General features: G+C 40.2%; 1 protein-coding gene across 2 annotated transcripts; it reads left to right on the top strand.

The window, feature by feature from the left end:
* The first annotated feature begins 3,365 nt into the window (after positions 1–3,365).
* Positions 3,366–7,422, top strand: LOC102296175 (putative zinc finger protein 66). 2 transcript variants are annotated; one of them, XM_014329833.2, is made up of 3 exons: positions 3,366–3,530; positions 5,781–6,377; positions 6,727–7,422. In XM_014329833.2, exons 1-3 carry the CDS (start codon positions 3,513–3,515, stop codon positions 7,405–7,407), a joined length of 1,296 nt encoding a protein of 431 aa, XP_014185319.1. In that variant the 5' UTR covers positions 3,366–3,512; the 3' UTR covers positions 7,408–7,422. The 2 variants fall into 2 exon arrangements, with proteins under 2 accessions (XP_014185319.1, XP_042082995.1); XM_042227061.1 differs by lacking the exon at positions 3,366–3,530 and having other exon boundaries at positions 5,572–6,377.
* The last annotated feature ends 13,018 nt before the right edge of the window (positions 7,423–20,440 follow it).

The raw sequence follows: 20,440 nt of genomic DNA, 5'->3' as shown, positions 1-20,440 counted from the left end.
CTAAGATACTGCGCAGGACCCTCAAGCTCCCAGGCCTCTGGTAGAGGACCCGAGCTTGAAGGATAAAACCGCCCGCAGGGGCGTGCAGGGTGTTTTTATATATACATATATATATATATTTGGATCTTATATCTTCTTATTAAATGTAGCTATTGTCAAATAAACTGGAATCTGGGACTTACCCAACACTAATATTTCATGTATTACTTCAACTCACTAATTTAATTAAGGGGTTTGTTTCAAATTATTACGTAAAGTAAAAAACCACAATGCACATGTGCAAATAACAGTAGCCAGCTGCTGCCATAAGATGGCAGAAAACTAAAGGTTCGCAGAAAGATTTCTTTAGTTTGGGACATTTAATCAATGTGTATTATTACACTTGATTAAATGTCAGAGCAAATAGATGACGCACGAGAGAAGAATGTATGAAAGATTGTATTGAAATGTCCTGGAGCTGTATGTGAGGCATTCAGGGAACATCGGTCATTTATATGGAGAGAAATCTGTCTCAAAAGTGTTACAAATGAATCCAGAAATATAAACTAAGATTTAACAAATATGTGCAGTGATTGATGTGCTCTCAGGCATGTGCTTCAATCCACAAACAAATACAAAACAATCTGACCAGACGTACAACTGTTTCACAAACTCTATAAAGCATTCACACTCCAATGGATGCATCAGAAAGCAATTTGGGATTACGATCTTGTCCAAGGATATTTGGCTTGCAGACTGGAGCAGCCAGGGATCAAACCAGAAAACTTTCTGATCAAAAGCTGACTTGTGCTAAATCCTGAACGGCAGCCAGCCCATTTTAGCCATCCAAGATTAAATGACACATTCTTTAATTACAGAGTTAGGGATTGTTACGTGGAAATCAAAAGAAATGTTGAACCCATCTCGTGTCCTGTGTCTTCTGAAGCTGTCTGTACTTTTACCTCCAAAGTTCATCAGCAAACAGTTTGCAGGCCTGTAATTATCAGGCTGTACCTAAGCGCTTGAATTCAACCTAAAAGCTGTGCTGTCATATAGATCAGCGCTCCCCAACCCCCGGGCCTTGGACCGGTACCAGTCCGTGAGTCATTTGATACCAAAAGTTGAGGCTCAGGTGTGAAATGTATGGTTTCCTGGGTTTTTATCGGTTTTCAGCGTTATTTTGTTATTGTTTTTATCGTTAACTCGGTTTTCCTGGGTCTTTTCACGTGTGTTATGAATAAATCTTCTTTTTTTCGGTACCGGTACTAGTTTTATTTTGTTGTATTTATCCGCGACACCTTAAAGGCCGGTCCATGAAAATATTGTCGGGCATAAACCGGCCTGTGGCGCAAAAAAGGTTGGAGACCGCTGATATAGAACCAAGTACCCTCCGCGGAAATTATAGCTAATGTCACAATTGGATCTGATGAGACAGCTATGATTTCTGGACTCGAAGTAAATAATCCTGAATGAATTTATACAACATCAGTTTGTTTGTTTTGCTTTCATAACAAATAGTTTGAGCCATATACAAATACAGAAGTGACAAATGGAAACATATTTACAATCCAAAGTAGCGGTTTTCAGTAGCACAGTCTTTTATTTACAGTCTGCTTCTCCTGGTGGTAAACTTCTATCACATGTTTGGATTAAAACTTGGGCCTACATAGCTGCTGGTTCCAGCTTAAGCAATATTTTAAAAAATACTAAATTCTTCATTGATTTGAGCTGTGGGGTTTGCTATACACTGGCAGAAAATTGTAGAGTAAATGGTGAAAACAAAGAAACCAAATCACAAGATCCTTGAATTCCATCTTTTTCATTAACAGAAACTCCAACAAATTTGTGGCCAACTGTTGATGTTTAGGATATGAAAAGTCCAGTCCAGCAGGTGGCGGTAATGCGCCACCTTAACCGCCAAACAAATCCAAAAGCCGAAGAAGAAGCCGAGTTCCCGCTTTATGGCGTTTTTCTCTCAGTTTATTGTCAAGACTGATTTAAAGGTAAGCACCGAGTCTAGTTAATCTAGTTTAGCTCCTGAATGAGTCTTTCTGTTCTCTGTTCTCAGGTTTTGTACACCAGTTGAAAAAAAATCTGACTAAATTGACTCAAGCTGCTTTAAACGAATTCACAGAAAGATATCAGAAAAAGGTTATGAAACAATAAACAGAAGAAAATAATTTTATTAGAAGAAAGCTTTTAAATGAGCTCACTGTAATCAGAGTTTATGTTATTTTATTAGTCTGTTACTAAGCGCTACTTAGCATCTCTGTGGCACCTGCACAGTTTATGAACGTGCTATCTAAGCTAGCTAGCTAGCGCCACCCTTCATCCATCACTTCCGGCTCCAAAAGACCCAACATGATGGCGGTAAAAGTGCTATAATGAAATCCATTTATGAGAAATGTAAAAATAAATGTATTCCAGGCTAAAACACAGCTGCCTTTGTCTTATCAGCGCAAAGTTGTTTGGCCCACAGGGCATGTGACTGTAAAAACTGGCCTCACTCTGAGAGGCCTGTTATTAAAATCATTTCAAAGATGATTTGATAAATTCTGATCAGTATTCAGTAAATGAGCCTGATTAACTGTTAGCAAAATAATAATGATAGGCCAGAGATACCAGAGATGCATTTTTAAAACAAATACAACCTCGAACCCTAAGAGGGGATCTGTGTTCTAATTTTATCACATTTAAATGTACTGCAGATCTTTTAAAGCTCCAAACAAAACTGAAATGGAGGAACAAAGATATATAGAATAGAATAGTCTTTTATTGTCTTTGTACATTTCCAGCTAAATTGTGGGGGCTCCACACCAACTGTGCATGGAAAACAATATAAATAGTAAGACAGTAAGAATAAATAACATATAAGAGGAGTATATACAAAGAGGAGGAAGGCACACATTAGAGAACAGGTTGCAGAATTCTTGAAAGTAGTGCAATGGACTTGATACAAGTAGAGAATCGGAGTGTGACTGAGTGATGAGGGTTACTCAGATCATGGCTCAGATTTCTACACCCACTCAGATAGGATAATCTTCCACGGCACACCTAATCAGTTCTCACGGCACACGTATGTGTACTCGTTTATGCAGCTCCATCGATTGTTCTGTTTTCGTTCTTGGCCAGGGCCTTTTTTAAAGAGGAATTGCTCTCCTGGTACTGGTGTGCCATACTGCTGAATTTGGTATCAGTGCTCAGTTTATTTATTTATTTATTTAGGACAGTGCATGTTAATGAACATAAATGTAAAAAAAAAAAAATTACATGAATGTAAACATACCAGATTATAGCCAAGGGCTCAAACCTTTTGTCTTTGTTTAAAACAAGTTGCCCACCCAGGGAAGCTAAAATTTGTTGTTTGTACTCTCAGATGAACATATGAGACACTTTGAGTCTTCAGTGCAGTGTGGAGCCTAACAAAGTTCTGTTTTGTGTCCCAGCTGATCAGCAGGAGGAGAAGAGTCTGACAGAGCAGCAGAGGAACATTTGAGCTACTTGGACTCAGCTCAGCCACTGCAGAGAAAACAATGAGTTTGACAAAGAAGGTGACAGATACTAGTGTTAAGAAATACTCCATTAAAAGCTAAAGTACTGATATATGTTTTATGCTAAACTAACTGAACCCTGTGCTGTATTAATGCAATGTAAAAAAGATGTATACAATGCCTACATCTTAGACGGTGACGTGTGCCTCTAAACATCAAAACGAGCAGGGAAGAGGTTAAAGTGGGATTCAGCAGGATTCAACCCTAAAATCAGCTGTAGTGGCTCAGTGTGGGGAAAAGAATCACAGCTCACAATAATTTCTATTGAAAGCTCCAGTAGATTTTTTTAATGTGCAGGCTGTGATCAGCTGACCTGTTGGTCTCTGTGAATTCATCCAGATGTCAGCAGATGTTTCATGAGTTGTCCTGGCTGATTTCCATTCTCTGCACTGACAGTACACTGTCTTTATATTAGACACTAAACTGTTGGTATGTGGGTGGAGCTCAGTGAATGAATGTCAGCATCATGAGCTTAAGTTCAAGTTAATCTCTGCTACACTTAATGTAACCTAACTCTGACATGAGCACCACAGTCTCTGTGCACCAGTCACACACTGTTCATTACTTTAAATCCATCACAGTACAGTAAACTTACCTGCTTATCCTGCACTAACCTGCAGAGGATGTTACTGCAGTCTTTAAATCACATTGTGAGACAAACTGCACACAAACAGTTTGTGTGTTTGCTGATGTTTGTTGGGCTGATAGAATCGCTGCATATGAAATTACCTGCCACATTAAAAATATTACTCCATTTATTCTCGCTTGTCTTCTGTATTGCTAGCTAGATGTTGAAATAACGCGACCGCGACTTATTAGCACCTGCAGGTAGGGCTGTTCGATGTAACGATATATATCGGATGACGATATAAAAACATCTATCGTTTCATTTTACGCTATCGTTTGTTTCGTGGTGTCACAAAATAAACTGTTTACGGTAATATTTGTTCATGGTTTTGATGGTCACTGTAGTGGCTATATTCATTTCTTAAAGTTCTCTCTTTCTCTTATATTTAATATAACCACACTATGGACGGACAAGCGCCTGTTTTTATGAGTTGTTGTTAGCAACAATGATGGTAACAGCATCGCGTGTCCGCTTGTTTAAGTTCCACATAAACCTTTCACAATAAAGCTCAAGATCTTGTTGAGACTTTTCAAAATAAACGGAATCACGTGAAAGAGCAGATTATTTACGGATGAGAAGCAAAAAAGAGCCGTCAGGTGCTAAAAAATAAAGCTTAGACTCAAACGTTAGAACAGGCTTCTCCCCGCAGCACGCCGTGTAATAAATACTCACAAAGAAAACGGCGCCGTTACAACTTATGTCTAAAAATGTATCGTTTCACGCATCGGCTAAAACACTTGACTCCAGCTACATGACAGCTGGAAACACTTCACGCAAGTCGAGCTGCCCGAGATTCACAGAATTTACAGAAAATGTTACATTTTTGTGATTTATATCGTTATCGGGACGATAGATGTTTTATATCGGGAGATGAGATTTTGGTCATATCGCACAGCCCTACCTGCAGTCGTTCAGATTCTGTGCCAAAAAATACAAACGCTGGCCCATTTTAACCCCTGACTATGGCACACAGTTTTGCCTCTTTAATCTCTTATCGTTAGTACATGATCAGGATTGGATTTCATGTTATTGTTTAGGCTCAAATCGATTAGATCTTTGATGCCCGCAGTGATGAAATAACTCCCCTCAAATGAATTAAACCAAAAGTAACAGCCTGTTTTGAAAATGTAAGGAGTAGAAAATACTGATTTTTTTTATTTGTAGCAAGTAAAAGTAAAAAAAAAAAAACTCAGGTTACAGTCAGACTCTGACATCATCCTTCACTGAGTCAAGCTAGTAACTGTTACATTTGATTTATTATTACTGAATAAATTAGACAATTATAGAAATATATAATAGGAAACAGCAACAGGAAATATAAAAAAGTGCAGACCTGGTAAACATTTATTACTATTCTGAGTGTTAGCATTAATATTTGTGCACAAGTAGGAGAGATGGGCATGATTTTAGATTGTTTGAACAATGATTAATTATTTTTAACACCAGGTTGGATGTAATGTGTTACTACTACCAGTAGGTGGGGATAAGAGACCTTTAAGGTGTTTGGTGCCACACTCCACCTTCAGGTTTAAAACTAGTGTTAATGGAGGGAGTTTGAAGCCTCAGTTTGTTTAATGACTGCATTTCACTCACTGCCTCTGTTTGTATCTCTGTCACTGCAGGACCAACATGGACCGAGAAGTCAGCGCTCTCAGGAGGCCGACAAACCTCACAGAAGAAAGAGAGAGAAAAAAAACACCTGTGACGAGTGTGGGAAGGGTTTTACTGGGAAGTCTAAACTAAAACAACATCAGTTAATCCACACTGGAGAGAGACCGTTCAGCTGTGACTTGTGTGGAAAGTCGTTTTCCTGGAAGAAAGCCCTGAAAACACACCAAGTTGTCCACAGTGGAGTTAAAGCTTACAGCTGTGATCAGTGCGGCAGAGCTTTTACTCGAAGTAGCAGCTTACAGAGGCATCTAGTTACCCATTCTGGAAATAAGGCATACAGCTGTGACATCTGTGGAAAAACCTTCAGCCGGCTATGGAGCCGAAATATACACCTACGCATTCACTCCGGAGAAGATGTGTACTGGTGTGATCAGTGTGGCAAATACTTTACAACAGACGCACAGTTACAACACCACATGTTTACCCACACTGAGGAGAGACCTTATCAATGTGACCTGTGTGAGAAGACTTTTAAAACTCCACAGCACCTGAGACGACACCAACAGATCCACACCAGAAAGAGACTCTACAAGTGCAGCTACTGTGAGGTATGTATTTTTGTTTTTATCTTGTAAGTTCAGTCTGACGGTTTGGAACAAGTCTGCTCATTAAATTGTGTTAGCATGTTAGCACTTCTACTGCACCCAAGAGTAGCTCTGAGCCATTATTCAGATTTTCATTTCATTTAAGTGTAAGTCAGATGTTACTGTAATATTAAAGAAGTATTACTGTAGTATTATGGTGGTAGTATTGTAGTTATTGTAGCCCAGTAAACTGAGTGTGTTAATCGAAGCAGTAAAATTGGACGTCTGCAGAGATGCTCTTTATTTCAGGCGACGTTCAGGATAAAAGTGTTGAAGGACTGACTTACACTGTCTTTGTTTCTTTGTTTAATAGCAGAGCGACACAGATGGATCCACTTCTCAACCCTGTCATCACTGTGGTGGTGGGAAAGACTTTCGTTGTGACATCTGTGGAAAAACTTTCAGTGAGCAAGCCGACCTAAAAACACATCAACGTAAACACACTGGAGACAAACTGAAATACTGCAAAGAATGTGGGAGAAGCTTCCCCACATCAGGTGACTTAAAACGACACAAACTCTTTCACAGTGGGGTCAAAAAGCACCTCTGTGATCAGTGTGGGTCATCCTTCACCACGGCAAGTAACCTTAAAACACACAAACGAGTCCACACAGGAGAGAAACCATACAAGTGCAGACACTGTGACAGAAGCTTCTCATGTTCAGGTAGTCGTAGCAAGCATGAACGTGCACACATGGAAGGAAACTACAGCTGTGACCAGTGTGACAAGAGCTTCAGGAATCTCAGTTCATACTCTGCACACAAACGATCCCACGTTACTAATAAACTGTTTCACTGTTACCAATGTGCCCAAACATTCACTTCATTATCTGCTCTGTGCAAACATCAGCGCGATCACGCAGCGCTGAAATCGTTCCCATCACAGGACGACAGCGAATCTGAAGAGAGAGAAACATCCTCTTCTGGCGTCAGAGTCCAACTTAAAACCCTGGAGATCAGGCTCCACAGAGATCGGCTCTCCTTAACGTTCTAATGAGGCAATGAATCAAAATGTTCATGTAGTTCAATGTTAATCTTTATAAATTGTTCTTCTGCAGTGTTTGTGTTCAGTGGTTACCTTTTTTTTCAGTGGTTGGATGAAAAATCAGTTTCCTGTTCTTTCTGTTTTTATTGAATGTATTTTATTAAAGTTCTTAAATAAAGTTAAAAAAAATGTTAAATAAAGAATTGTTTGAACGACAAAGATTTTGAGCCATGATATCATTTCCTGTATTTCAGAGTAAAGGCCTAAGTGACAAATGGAAACATGTTTACAGTCATGGAATAAACACCGATGGGTCATTTGTAGGAAGTACTATTGCTGACCTGACAGACTCGACCTTGTTCACAAAGAAAGAAAGGAACTGATGACATGTGTCAGCAGAGGCTTTCAGGGTTGTTTAGAGTAGAGCTGATAGTCTTAAAGAACACGGGGATTATGACAATTTAACACAATGATCTGAGAAAAACATCTGTTTCTCTCATTTTCACTGTATTCTGATCTAATTTCCAACATTCTTTTAATATTTCAAAAGAAACCTGCAAATTGTCTTTCTCCCACTTCCACTGTGCTCTCCTACACTGACGCCTGACTGCTCGGGTGGATTCATTTAACCAGGGCTGAGGAACATGTTTTGGGCGCCTGGTTTTTAATGGGTTCACAGTGTTCAGGGTCTGAGTACAGGTTTCCTGGAACTGCAAAAGCAGCTCATCTGGGGTGGGCCCAATAAGTAATCTCAGGGTCGGTAAAGATTTTCTTTATAAAAGTGGAGGAGAAGAGAGCAGCGGCGGAGTGGAGCGCGAGCTTTAAACTCATGCACAAGAGAAACAGGTTTGTGATGAGAGAACACTGAATCCCCAATTTCCAAATAGAAAACAGATAAACCATATGATAACACCAGAGTGTGCTCCTGCTGATGTGTAGGGCCTTCAACGGACTTTAAAGGTAAAATGACTGAATACATTTAAAAACTCTTGAGCAAGCAGACCATCAGGGCAACAGACATGAATAATAAAATCACCAACTATTATAATCCAATCCTTTTTAGGCACAAATTCAGCCAAAAAACATGAAAAGTAATTTTAAAAAAATCTTTAATTTACTGCACAAACAACTGGTTGAGAGCGTCCCAGTTCAAATATGCCACACAAAAAATGCTGGGTTAAAAATGACCTAATTTGTAACCAAACGCTGGGTCAAATATGGACCGAGCCAACGTTGGGTTTTTTCAACTGAACAGGGTTTGGTTACTGGTTTGACCCAGCACACTGAGTTACGATAACTGTCCAGAAATTGTGTTAAATTGACCAAGCTGAGGTTACCAAAAATTGGGTCGAAACTTGAACCCATCACAAGGGTTATATTACAATTAACGTTTGGGTTAAAATGTCACAGCCAGGAGGGTCAGCAGGGCGCTGATCAGCTGTTTCTGCCTTTGTCTCTCTCTCTCGTTCTTTTTCTCGCTGAACCTCATTGCGGGTTCACGCCCTCAGCCTACGCCCCTCGGAGGAAGAAGGAGGGAATCTCCCTTTCAGATCATTTCATACACCTTTGTGAGCAACATTTCACGCTTCCATCAGAGCTAAATGAGCCCTCATTCATTTGATCATATTTGGTTCATGTCCTGGGATTCATGTATTCCTGGGATAGATGCTAGAGAACCTGGGCGCATGACTTTGGGTAACTTGCATCAAAAACAAAAAACATGTTCCCAACAGTTCTTCATCAATCAGCCTATTAGTGCTTCCCAAATCTGCTTTTTGAAAAACTCCCAAAGGCACTTTTAAGAACCACGTCAGTCTTTTTTAAATATGTACTTACTGCTGCCCTTATTTGTTTGTCTCTCTGTTTCTGCCTCTCTATTGGTCTCTCTCTCTTTCTCTCTCTCTCTCTCTGTGTGTGTGTGTGTGTGTGTGTGTGTGTGTGTGTGTGGAGCATATCAGGATGGGGCTGGTTTGACACTAGGGGAGGAGGTGGAGCAGTGTCGTTCTGTCAAAGATTGCAATTACCACAAAACATTAGTCCAAAGCATGCGAGAAGGCCAAATCCTGCACTAGATTTGAAGTGTCTAACTATGATGAGAGAAAATGGTAACATTACGTTTCCTTTGTTTGCAGGACAGACATGCTAACTCTTATGGCCATGCACTGGAACCAACAAACGTTAGACAACCTGGCCACCTCCCTGACCCACCAATATCAGAAGGTAATGATATTGGTATTGTATTTTTAGATACTTACTCCTCTGTGTTCTAAATATTTGGAGTAAACATGTCTTTAATGCTTTGTTTTTTAATCCCAACTTTTTAATGTGGGCCACAAAAGCTCTTCTAAGCCAGCTTCAGTTGGCAGTGACTGACAGTCAACTGGATGACTGTGTCAGTGATGTGAAGCAGTGGGCAGAAGAGTTGAGCAAAAACAGGTTCAAAAATTTGATGCTGATTGCACAATGACTTTATGTTAAGTGCAACTATCTCATTTCTTCTAAGCAGCAACAACAAGCACACGTGAAGCACAAGCTTCAGCTGTCAACCTAAAATCACTTACGACTTCAGACGTTCTTTGTGAACTGATCTCTAACTTTGCTCTAAATGCATTTCAGTCTGTCAGCCTTAAAGAGAAAGGCATTCGATATCATCATGGCAGTAAGAAGACTCGAGGAGGAAAAGAAGATTGTTGTTAGAGAGATGGACCATCACTGGAAATCTCTTTCAACTTATGATGATACCCTGAAAGAGCCGTCCTGCCAGTGACATATTTAAAAGTATGTATTTAAGTTATGCATACATACAAAATTTCAGTCAGTTCATCTGCACATAATAATCGATCAAAGTCCAAATGCCACCATCTCTATACACTAAAGACAATTAATGTATTGGTCATTAAATTATAGCATATTTCCATAAATTATGTGGTTTAACGTATTTGTCATGACATCCTAAATTTTATACTACATAATAATAATAATGGAAACTTTAAGTCTCAACATAAAAAAGTACTACAATCTCAATGAACCTTAGATTTTTTTATTTTGACTTGCAGTAGCAGTACTCAGTATAATTACACCAGCCTTCATAGTTATAACTAAACAAAATACATGCTTCTAATGCCAACTTTATTTGAGAGAGTACAGGAAAGAGAGTGATGGGTTTATGGGCTCAGTTGCTGGTTTCAGATCATATTCATGGCAACATGACACTGACTATGTGAATTACAGCCTCCAGTACAGTCAAAGGGACCCGGTTAATGCAGTGATGCGAACCACTTTTCACATTTGACACTCACTTTTTACAGAATGTAGTGAAAAAACAAATGTTGTACAAAACATTAAAATCTTGAATTAAAACATTCAAGATAAGAATACAGAACTACTGTTGTAGGTAACAACATAACATAAAGGTTTTTGCATAACACAATGCATTTAAACAAGTATAAATATGTGTCTAACATTTCTAACCAATCAAACTGCTTAAAATGAACACAGTCAGTTCACCTGTCAGTGAACAGCAAAGACCAATGTGGTATCTGGATGTGTGGATCTTTGGTTCCACATATTTTTGACACTTTTCTCCATAGTACACAACTACAGTTTGCAGGCATTATATTTTACTTGTTTGCAGAAAAACAGTCAACACAACATCATGAAAAGACTTGCTCAGTGGCTGAAGGAGGTGGCACATCAGGCATGGCAAAGTGGGGGATGTAAAAAACCCTGAAATCTGCTGGCAGTTGGAGCGTTGGCAGACCGGACCGAGTTTCGATGCTTGAATCTTTTAGTCTTTATTTTTGGTCCCCACTATTTAAAACTGATTTTCCTCTCAGGCAAATTCGGTAGCTAACTTTTATAAACTACCCAGCGAGACTCTGTTGACATATTTGGCAGGTGTCGCAGACTATAGGTTAAACGGTTATCTGAAAGGTGGTAGTGCTGAGGGCTCAAGCTCGAGCAGATCTTTTCAAAACTACCAGGAGAGAATCTGCTGATATATTTGGCAGCTGTCGCATACTTCGGAAGAAAACACACTAAGTGGAGGCAACTCGTTTAGTGTACGAGTCAACGTTAACTAACAGTAACGTTATCATCACAAAACCATCATCTCAAAGGTGGTAGCTGAGGGGTCGAGATGACAGAAAAGCTGGAACAGATTCTGTCACAGCTGACACAGCCTGACATTGAAGTTATTCAGCAGGTATGATTAAAGTTAACGTTAGCATTACTTTGCCCGGCTACAAGGGAACTTTTTGACACGGCTGCTGTAAATACGCTAGCTGATGTTTGTTAAGTTTTGGTTAGCTAACTGTAATACCACTGGTACTGATATTTAAGACACTGGGTTCTCATATTAGCCGTTTACTGCCTGAATAGTTGGTACCTTAAATAAAATTCAGGCTTCGGTTCAGAGTCAAACATTTAGTAAACAATTAAACAAATAAAAGTAAACTGCAATAAATTACAGATAGTAATAAAATACACTACTAACTCTTTTACACTACGTCCACACCTACACAGGTATTTATGAAAACGAGGCTGTTTCTATGTGTTTAGGCCTTTCGTCCACACATAAATGTAGCGCGCGGCGGACACTAAAGCGGTCGCGCCAGAATGTCACGCTAAAAAGAAAGATTCTTTAAAATACAAGGGGGAGCAAGCGAGTCAGATACCACGGGCACAGAGAGGAAGCAGGTCTGATCAGAAACAGTTTATTACTAGGCCAGGGAGCACAAATAAAAACACCCTTAAAATGTATGTAATAAAATGTTTGCTCTCTACTAAAAACAATCCTAAAACCCGTAAAACTACCATTTTCTACATTCACTAAAACCCCCCCTGCTATAATTATGCCACATGTTCATTATGGGTCCATCAGCAGGCCAGGAATTCCTCCTTTAGAGCAGAGTCCACGCCAGCCCCGTCTTCAGCAGACAAGAAAGAGCCACCCATCTTCTTGTCCTTCCGCCGGCCCATCACTTCCCAGCCCGGCTTGCGTTCTGCACCCAAATCCATGATGCGACCACCGCCACAGCTCCCCTTGCGTCGGTGTCCTGCAACATAACAAATAGGGGCCAGAACAATGGTCCCAGAAGCGGCCCTGGCTCATGGCCATGGTGACCCTCTCCCAATCCAGCTGCACCCAGTAAACAACAGTAGAGACCCTACTCACAAATGCAGGCAGAGGTAAACCTCTGCCCTGCTGCCAATCACACGCGTTGTCTCTTACTGTTGCCGTTCCATGAGGTCAGGACTTGGTCGCCGCATCACACTGGCCATCTCGCATTAACCTTCCAGTCTGGGGCCTCTCTCCTTCAGTGCTCAGCTAGCCTGTTTTTAAAAGGTCTTTACACAGCTGATAGGCCACCTCTGGACACACCCCTGCCTCAGCAGGTGGTCCCTATCAGCTAATTTGTCCCATGTGCAGCCAGTCCACAGTGGATAAAAACCATGTCACATAAAACACTAAAAACCATGCAATAGAAACAGAATAAAACCATGCAAATAAAACACTCATAAATAAACACTAAAAATCAGAATAAAAACAATATACAAGATAAATACAAATTTCCACTGTGTGACATAAACAGCGTTTCGAATCACTGAAAATAGAGATTTTTTAAAACTCAGCTTTTGTGTTTACATTTGGACGAGAAATACAGAGTTCGTCACGCAACGTCAAAGGTGTGTGCCTTTTTTTACGTCACGCTGTGCGCCAATTGTTGTTTACATGAGATGAATTTAATAATAATAATAATAAATTTTATTTATGAGCGCCTTTCAAGTCACCCAAGGACACTTTACAATAGGATAAAACACTTAGTAAAACAATGGCAGAATAAGAACAATAAAATCAAAAGCACAAGATAAAATGAACAAACAGTGGATTCACAGTGAATATGCAGATTTGAACAGATGAGTTTTGAGTTGGGATTTAAACTGGGGGAGAGAACCAATATTTCTTATTTCTGGGGGCAGAGAGCTCCACAGCCTGGGAGCAGAGCAGCTGAAAGCTCTGCTTCCCATGGTGGTGAGGCGGAAGGAAGGTACAGCAAGCTGGATAGAAGAAGAAGAACGAAGTGAACGGGCAGAACAGGTGGTGGTTAACAGGTCAGAAAGGTAAGAGGAGCGAGGTTATGAATGGCCTTGAAGGTGAGCAGAAGAAGTTTGAATATTATCCGGAATTTCACTGGGAGCCAGTGAAGTTCCTGAAGAACAGCAGCAGAGTTCTGAACCAGTTGAAGCTTATGGAGGGATTTTTGGGGGAGACCATGCAGAAGAGAATTGCAGCAGTCAATACGGGAGGTAACAAGACTGTGGACAAGATGTACAAGAATGGACGTAGACTGGGTGGAAAGAGAAGGAAGCAATCTGTTAATGTTACGTAGATGGAAGTAGGCAGAACGGGTGAGATTATTGATGTGAGATTTATAGGAAAGTGAACTGTCTAGGATGACACCAAGGCTCTTAACCTGAGGAGAAGGGAAAACTGTGGAGTTATCGATGGTGAGTGAGAAATGGTTTGCCTTCAAAAGGTTGGATTTGGTGCCAATAAGGAGGATCTCAGTTTTATCCTCATTGAGCTTTAGAAAATTAGAGGTAAACCAGGATTTTAACTCGGATAGACATTCTGTAAGGGAAGAAGGTGGGAGGGAGGAATCAGGTTTGCAAGAGAGATATAACTGGGTGTCATCAGCAAAACAGTGAAACTGAAGATCAAATTTGCGGAAGATGGTACCTAGAGGGAGGATGTATATTATAAAGAGAAGAGGGCCTAAAACTGAGCCTTGGGGTACACCAGAGGTGACGGGGAATAGACGAGAGCGGAATGATCTTAGTTGAATAAACTGGGAACGGTCGAGGAGATATGATTGAAACCAGGCGAGGGGTGTGTCAGAGATGCCGAGAGAGGAAAGTCTGCTTAGAAGGACAGAGTGAGAAATGGTGTCAAAGGCTGAGCTCAGATCTAAAAGGACGAGAATGGTGAGAAGACCAGAGTCAGCTCCGATTAGAAGATCGTTAGTGACTTTAAGTAGAGCAGTTTCGGTACTGTGACATGAGCGAAAACCAGATTGAAATCTCTCGTAGATGTTATTATTAACCAGGTGTAAATGAAGTTGAGCTGCAACCACTTTTTCGAGTATCTTAGAAATGAAGGGTAGATTGGAAATCGGACGGAGGCGGATAGAGGCAAAATACTGTCAAATATGGTCACCCTAATATTTCAGTTCAAAGGTGGGATTCTCGTTGCACACTTTGTGCTGAGCTTGACAAAACTGACCCATGGCTCCAAACACTGCCCTGCAAACATCCTCATGGGGAAACTGGGGAGAAAAGAAAGAGAGAATACCGCCCCAAAACTACAGCTTACTGGGTGGGGCTGCCAGACATACAGACATAACAGGTTCAACGACTGACCCTGACATTATGGCAGAACCAACAAGGTTTGACCCCTAAAACGGGACACTGTAATGCCAGTCCTCGAGGCCAAATAGTAAACTATTCCTGCTATCCATTATTGCCTTGGTCAGTAGCAGGTATTCTGAGGTTAGAGGAAACACCAAAAAAGGCCTCTAGTGGGGGTTAAGGTCACAAACCTCTTGTTATGAAAAGACCAATGAACCACCATATCACTTCCATATCACAAAAGAACAAGTGTGTTAAACTAAGATATTCTTGTCAAAGCATTATCAACATATCCTTTGAAAAAGTAAAGTATTAATAAAATGCTACAGGCACAACACCTAGCAGGAAAACATTTATTTTAAGGAAAGGGTTTTTAATGTTTATTACACACATTGGGGGTTTTGGTGTGAGTACTTGGATGAAGATGAACTACGTGTGTGCATGTATGTGAGCCTTACCCAGCCACATCATGGATATCTGTCTCTTTGTCATCTTCCAAAAAATCCTCTGTATTTTTTCCTCATTGTTGTCGTCATCGTCATCACCGTCCAGCAGAACAAACGTCTTGTCCTCCTCAAGCTGTTTCTGAAAACAATAAAATAGGAGGTGGGAAATTAAAATACTCGTTTTAACTGGGAATATTTCAAACACAAGCACTACAGCAATAATTTCTACCATGATGCCTTCACTGGACTTCAGGGCATACAGCATGACAGTTATTATGGCAGTGAGGTGAGGAGTGAGGCAGGCAGGTTTGAACATGGATACAGCAGCGTAGAGGCTGTACATGAAAGAGGGGGCGACAGAGAGGTGAAGGACAACCAACAGGTAAGCTGAAGCTTTTCTGTACTACTATTTATGAAGACCACAACAACACAATACAGAGACTTGCAAAAGTATTCGGCCCCCTTGAACTTTCCCACATTTTGTCACATTACAGCCACAAACATGAATCAGTTTTATTGGAATTCCAGATGAAAGACCAACACAAAGTGGTGCACACGTGAGAAGTGGAACAAAAAATCATACATGATTCCAAACATTTGTAACAAATAAATAACTGCAAAGTGGGGTGTGCGTAATTATTCAGCCCCTTTGGTCTCAGTGCAGTCAGTTGCCCATGGACGTTGCCTGATGAGTGCTAATGACTAGAGTGCACCTGCGTGTAATCTAATGTCAGTACAAATACAGCTGCTCTGTGACGGCCTCAGAGGTTGTCTAAGAGAATATTGGGAGCAACAACACCATGAAGTCCAACGAACACACCAGACAGGTCAGGGATAAAGTTATTGAGAAATTTAAAGCAGGCTTAGGCTACAAAAAGATTTCCCAAGCCTTGAACATCCCACGGAGCACTGTTCAAGCCATCATTCAGAAATGGAAGGAGTATGGCACAACTGTAAACCTACCAAGACAAGGCCGTCCACCTAAACTCACAGGCCGAACAAGGAGAGCGCTGATCAGAAATGCAGCCAAGAGGCCCATGGTGACTCTGGACGAGCTGCAGAGATCTACAGCTCAGGTGGGGGAATCTGTCCATTCCCCCACCTGAGCTGTGGGGGAATGGACAGATTCCCCCAAAGTGCAAGCTAGCTAGCACTTTGCAGGTGCAACACAGAGCTGCTAATTAGCGCTTAGTAACAGACTAATAAAATAAAAGAAACTCTACAATTAGCTCATTTAAAAGCTTTCTTCTAATAACAAAATTGTTTCCTTCTCTGTGTTTCATTAGCTTTTGCTGATATCTTTCTGTCAATTACTTTAAAGCAGCTTGAGTCGATGTAGTCAGATGTTTTTTTTCCCAAAGGGTTCACAAAAAGCTTGAGAACCGACACCGAGGAGAGCAACAGAAAACCTCATTTAGGAGCTAAACTCTAGATTAACTAAACTCAGATTAAAGTTAGCTCACTGAATGTCTCTTCCCTTTTCTTACGTCCTTAACAAATGCCCTACCAACTTTTCAAAGAGGTTAGGAATTGGAGATCATAGGTACTTTTGGCATGCACTCTTGGTCTCCACCACTACTCCTCACCAGACTGTTATCCTGATGATCTGGTTGTAGCGCAGAGCTTTTACATACCTGATTTCTCAGTGTTGATTAGCTACGTATCTTTGTGGGAGGTTAGGTTGCACTGTGGCTAAGTTGGTTAAAGTGCCATCCTAGAAAGCAATATAGTAAGCAGGAGGTCCTGGGCTCAAATCCCAGTAGTTCCTAAAAGATAGTAGATGCTGTCTGTTTGTTCTTAGTAGTCAGGTCATTGTACAGAAAAATGATGGGACTTCTTTAAGGGATAACTCCTGTTAGTGTTAAAAAAGCAGCCCTTTGCTTTTAGAACTGAAGAAGCCTCTTGGATGAGAGGTCTCATTGTTTCTTTTATTTGTTCACTCTTGTAACAGGGCAGCCCTTAGCGGCTGGAAACACAGTGAGACAGACCAAGGCAAGTGTAGTGGAACAACGTATTTATTCGCTATACGGCTCTCCTTACAACAATTAACTTGTCGAGCTTCTTCACAGCACAAAAAATCCACGCTCTAATGACAACTGGCAGCTTTAAATATGTTCAGCTGTCACAGACTAAACCATTATTCCACTCTCAGGTAAATTCTTAAATCCCAACCTTCCACCACAGTATACAATATATCAATAAGAATAAATAAATACATAAATACATTTTCACATTTACATATTAATAAGTACTTCACACTTTAATGTTACACCAAACCCAATATTATAAAAACCCAGAAACCCGAGCACAAAAAGATTCACCACACTCTCTTTACCAATGGTCTCTCCCGGAACCTTTAAATGGTGTCTGGACCCCCAGGGAAACATTTGCCCAAACACCTTGAAGAGGACAGGCAAGAAAGGTGAGTAATCATTAACTTACAAACACTTATTTGCAACACTTTTATCCCTAGATTTCACACACACTTTCATTAGTTTTCCTTATTGGTAAACCTTAATCACAATCTCAATCACCATTCTTCTCTCCTGACAGACAACCACCACATTCCTTGATGAGGAGCAGCTGTGCAGGATCTGAAACAAGGCCACCAACTGATTTTAAAATTCCCAATAAATAGTCAATAAATATTTAAACTTCTTGTGTGCAAATCCATGCTTAAAGTGCAATGCTCATAAAGTGCTTGATAAGGTGCTTTTAATAAAGTGAACAGTGTGCTCCAAAGTGCTATACATATAATATACATAAATACAGTAAGGGAGTCCTCTTCCTTACAACTCTGTATAATGAGAGCAGGTCATTTCTTCTCAGGTAGGACTGTAAGAATCAGAACACTATATTGCTCACCAAACTGGATGTAACAGAGCTTTTAACTGAGAATTCATTTGTTTGAATTATTTTTTTCTTGTATTTTGGAAACTTCTTCTCACATTTGACCCTAAATAAGGTGATCAGTGAACAGCAGCTGCCGGTAACATAGGTAAAACACTGATGAGACCTGGATCAATTGCTAACTAAACAAGGACTGCATAAATTTTCATAGAGTTAACTAAGGACCACATGGTCTCCTATGGAATTTGAAAGCAGGCTCCCTCTCACCCAAAGCCAGAATCAAATCCCTAAACCAAACTGACAGACCTGTGTCACCAAGACAGAAGCAGACTCCGGGTGGACAGGTGGAGCACTCTCAGCTCAGTTTTTATTCAATGAAAACTGCTTCAGCAGCAGTTTAATAATTTGTAATAGCTCCAATAATAATAATAACAACAACAAATTGCATTATTTCTGCAAATATTGGTTTTGAAACATCCTTAAAAAAGACAGAAAAGTTTTGCTTTAATGTTCCCAGTGTAAGCATTCACGGTTTGATGTAATAGCTTCAAGAAGTGTTTCAAATTCATGGATATCAAAGGATTGAACAGTGAATGTTTAAGTTTATTTATAAGACCTTAAGTTCAAAATTACATCAAATCACACAAGACAAAGGAAAGAAATTAAAAAACAACAACCAAACAAACCCCACACAGCTTAGTCAGTCCAAATCAAAAGTACAGGAGAAATGCAAGAGTCTGAAGAAGATGATCTTCTGTGTTTGTTAGACAGGGCAACAGAATCCACCGAGTCCAGAAGAGTTTCTACAGCACTACAGGTGCATCAGCACAAAAACCCACAGACGCAAGAACAGTTTCTTCCCAAAGGCTATAACCACCCTGAACTCACACATGCACCAATAACACATTTCCCTCTATGAACCACCACTGTGCAATACCATATTCTATGTGCAATAACCCAACTGTATATACATAACACTATTTATTACATATTTACTTTTTTTTTAACACCAGTTTGTATATTTGTACATTTTATTTAATTTCTCTCTGTTAATACTGTTCATGTGTATATAGTGCTGCAGAGCTGCCAGTGAGGTTAGGGAGCAGCCTAGCACTGCAATTATACTATCTGGCTTTACTCTTAAGCCATAAATCAGGTTATATATGTTAAACATATTTAACATATAATGTAAGTTGTAATCTGGCATTTCATTGGCCCATCAAGCGTCCAATATCTCTGCTTCCATGTCCTTAACCAAGCATCTCTGCTGTGGTGCTGTAAGTGTACAATGTGTAGTAAACTGGCTGATTAGGTAATAATAATGATAATAAAAGTCACTATGAGCAGGGGGCTGATCCAGATGGGAGAAAGACTGTTTAACAAAATTCCTGATAAGTTCCTGATTTGTAAGTGTTGAAATAAATGAGCAGAGGGGAGCATAAATTTGATTGCTGCTGAGCAAATGAAGCAAACTATTGTCGATGTAGAGGTGCTTAATAGTGTGAAGACCTAAATCTGACCAATGCTTATACACGGGGTCCATCAAGCCAAGTGAAAGAGAAAGGTTTTAAGTTACGGGGGTAAAAAATGATAGGTCTGGAAGGCACAGAGCATCCCTAACTTGCTTTAAGATCCTGACTGAGTGACCAAGGACAAAATCTTTACTCTGAAGTTTGGTAGGTACGGTAGGTTTAGAAAACAGAATAGCATCAAGCGATGTACTAAAAATGGATTCAGGTATGTGCGCCTCTATAAAAGGCCAGGAAGGACCGCATCCCTTCTGAACCGCAGGAACAGCTGAAGCATTATTCCAGAAAACCCACGTTCTGGCATTGCAAGCCCAATAACATTCCTGAAAACTGGGAGGCCTAATCCGCCCTCTGAGGTGGGTTTCTGTAACTGTGCCTTTACAATTCTATGTGGTTTATGTGCCCAGGTGAAAGGCATCTCAACTGAACAGTCTGCATGCATTAGCTAAATGTTAGTGTTTTATGTTCTATGATTATTTGTAAAAACATAAACAAACAAAAACACATTACAGGCATTGTAGGACAAAAGTATTGTTTTCAGTCCTCGTGTATTTTTGATAGTGTATTTGTGAAAAACTAATATCAAATGTCAACTCTTAGCCTATATACAAGGGCAAATTATTGTTTTAGCTGTTTGCATTGCAGCCAATTGTACAACTGGGATTTTTGTACAATGGGATTCACAGGAAGTGGAACTGTGCTGGTAAATTGGCTTTGATATGATGCCGATGACAAAACAGTTCTGCTCACAGTCGCCAGCACCATCACCAAAAATGATTTAAACCATCAAAATGAACAAAGATACAG

The sequence above is a fragment of the Haplochromis burtoni genome, unplaced genomic scaffold (genome assembly GCF_018398535.1).
Source record: "Haplochromis burtoni strain Fernald_Lab_line unplaced genomic scaffold, NCSU_Asbu1 Contig_241, whole genome shotgun sequence".
Classification (NCBI taxonomy): Eukaryota; Metazoa; Chordata; class Actinopteri; order Cichliformes; family Cichlidae; genus Haplochromis; species Haplochromis burtoni.
This window is presented reverse-complemented; position numbering and strand designations above follow the sequence as displayed.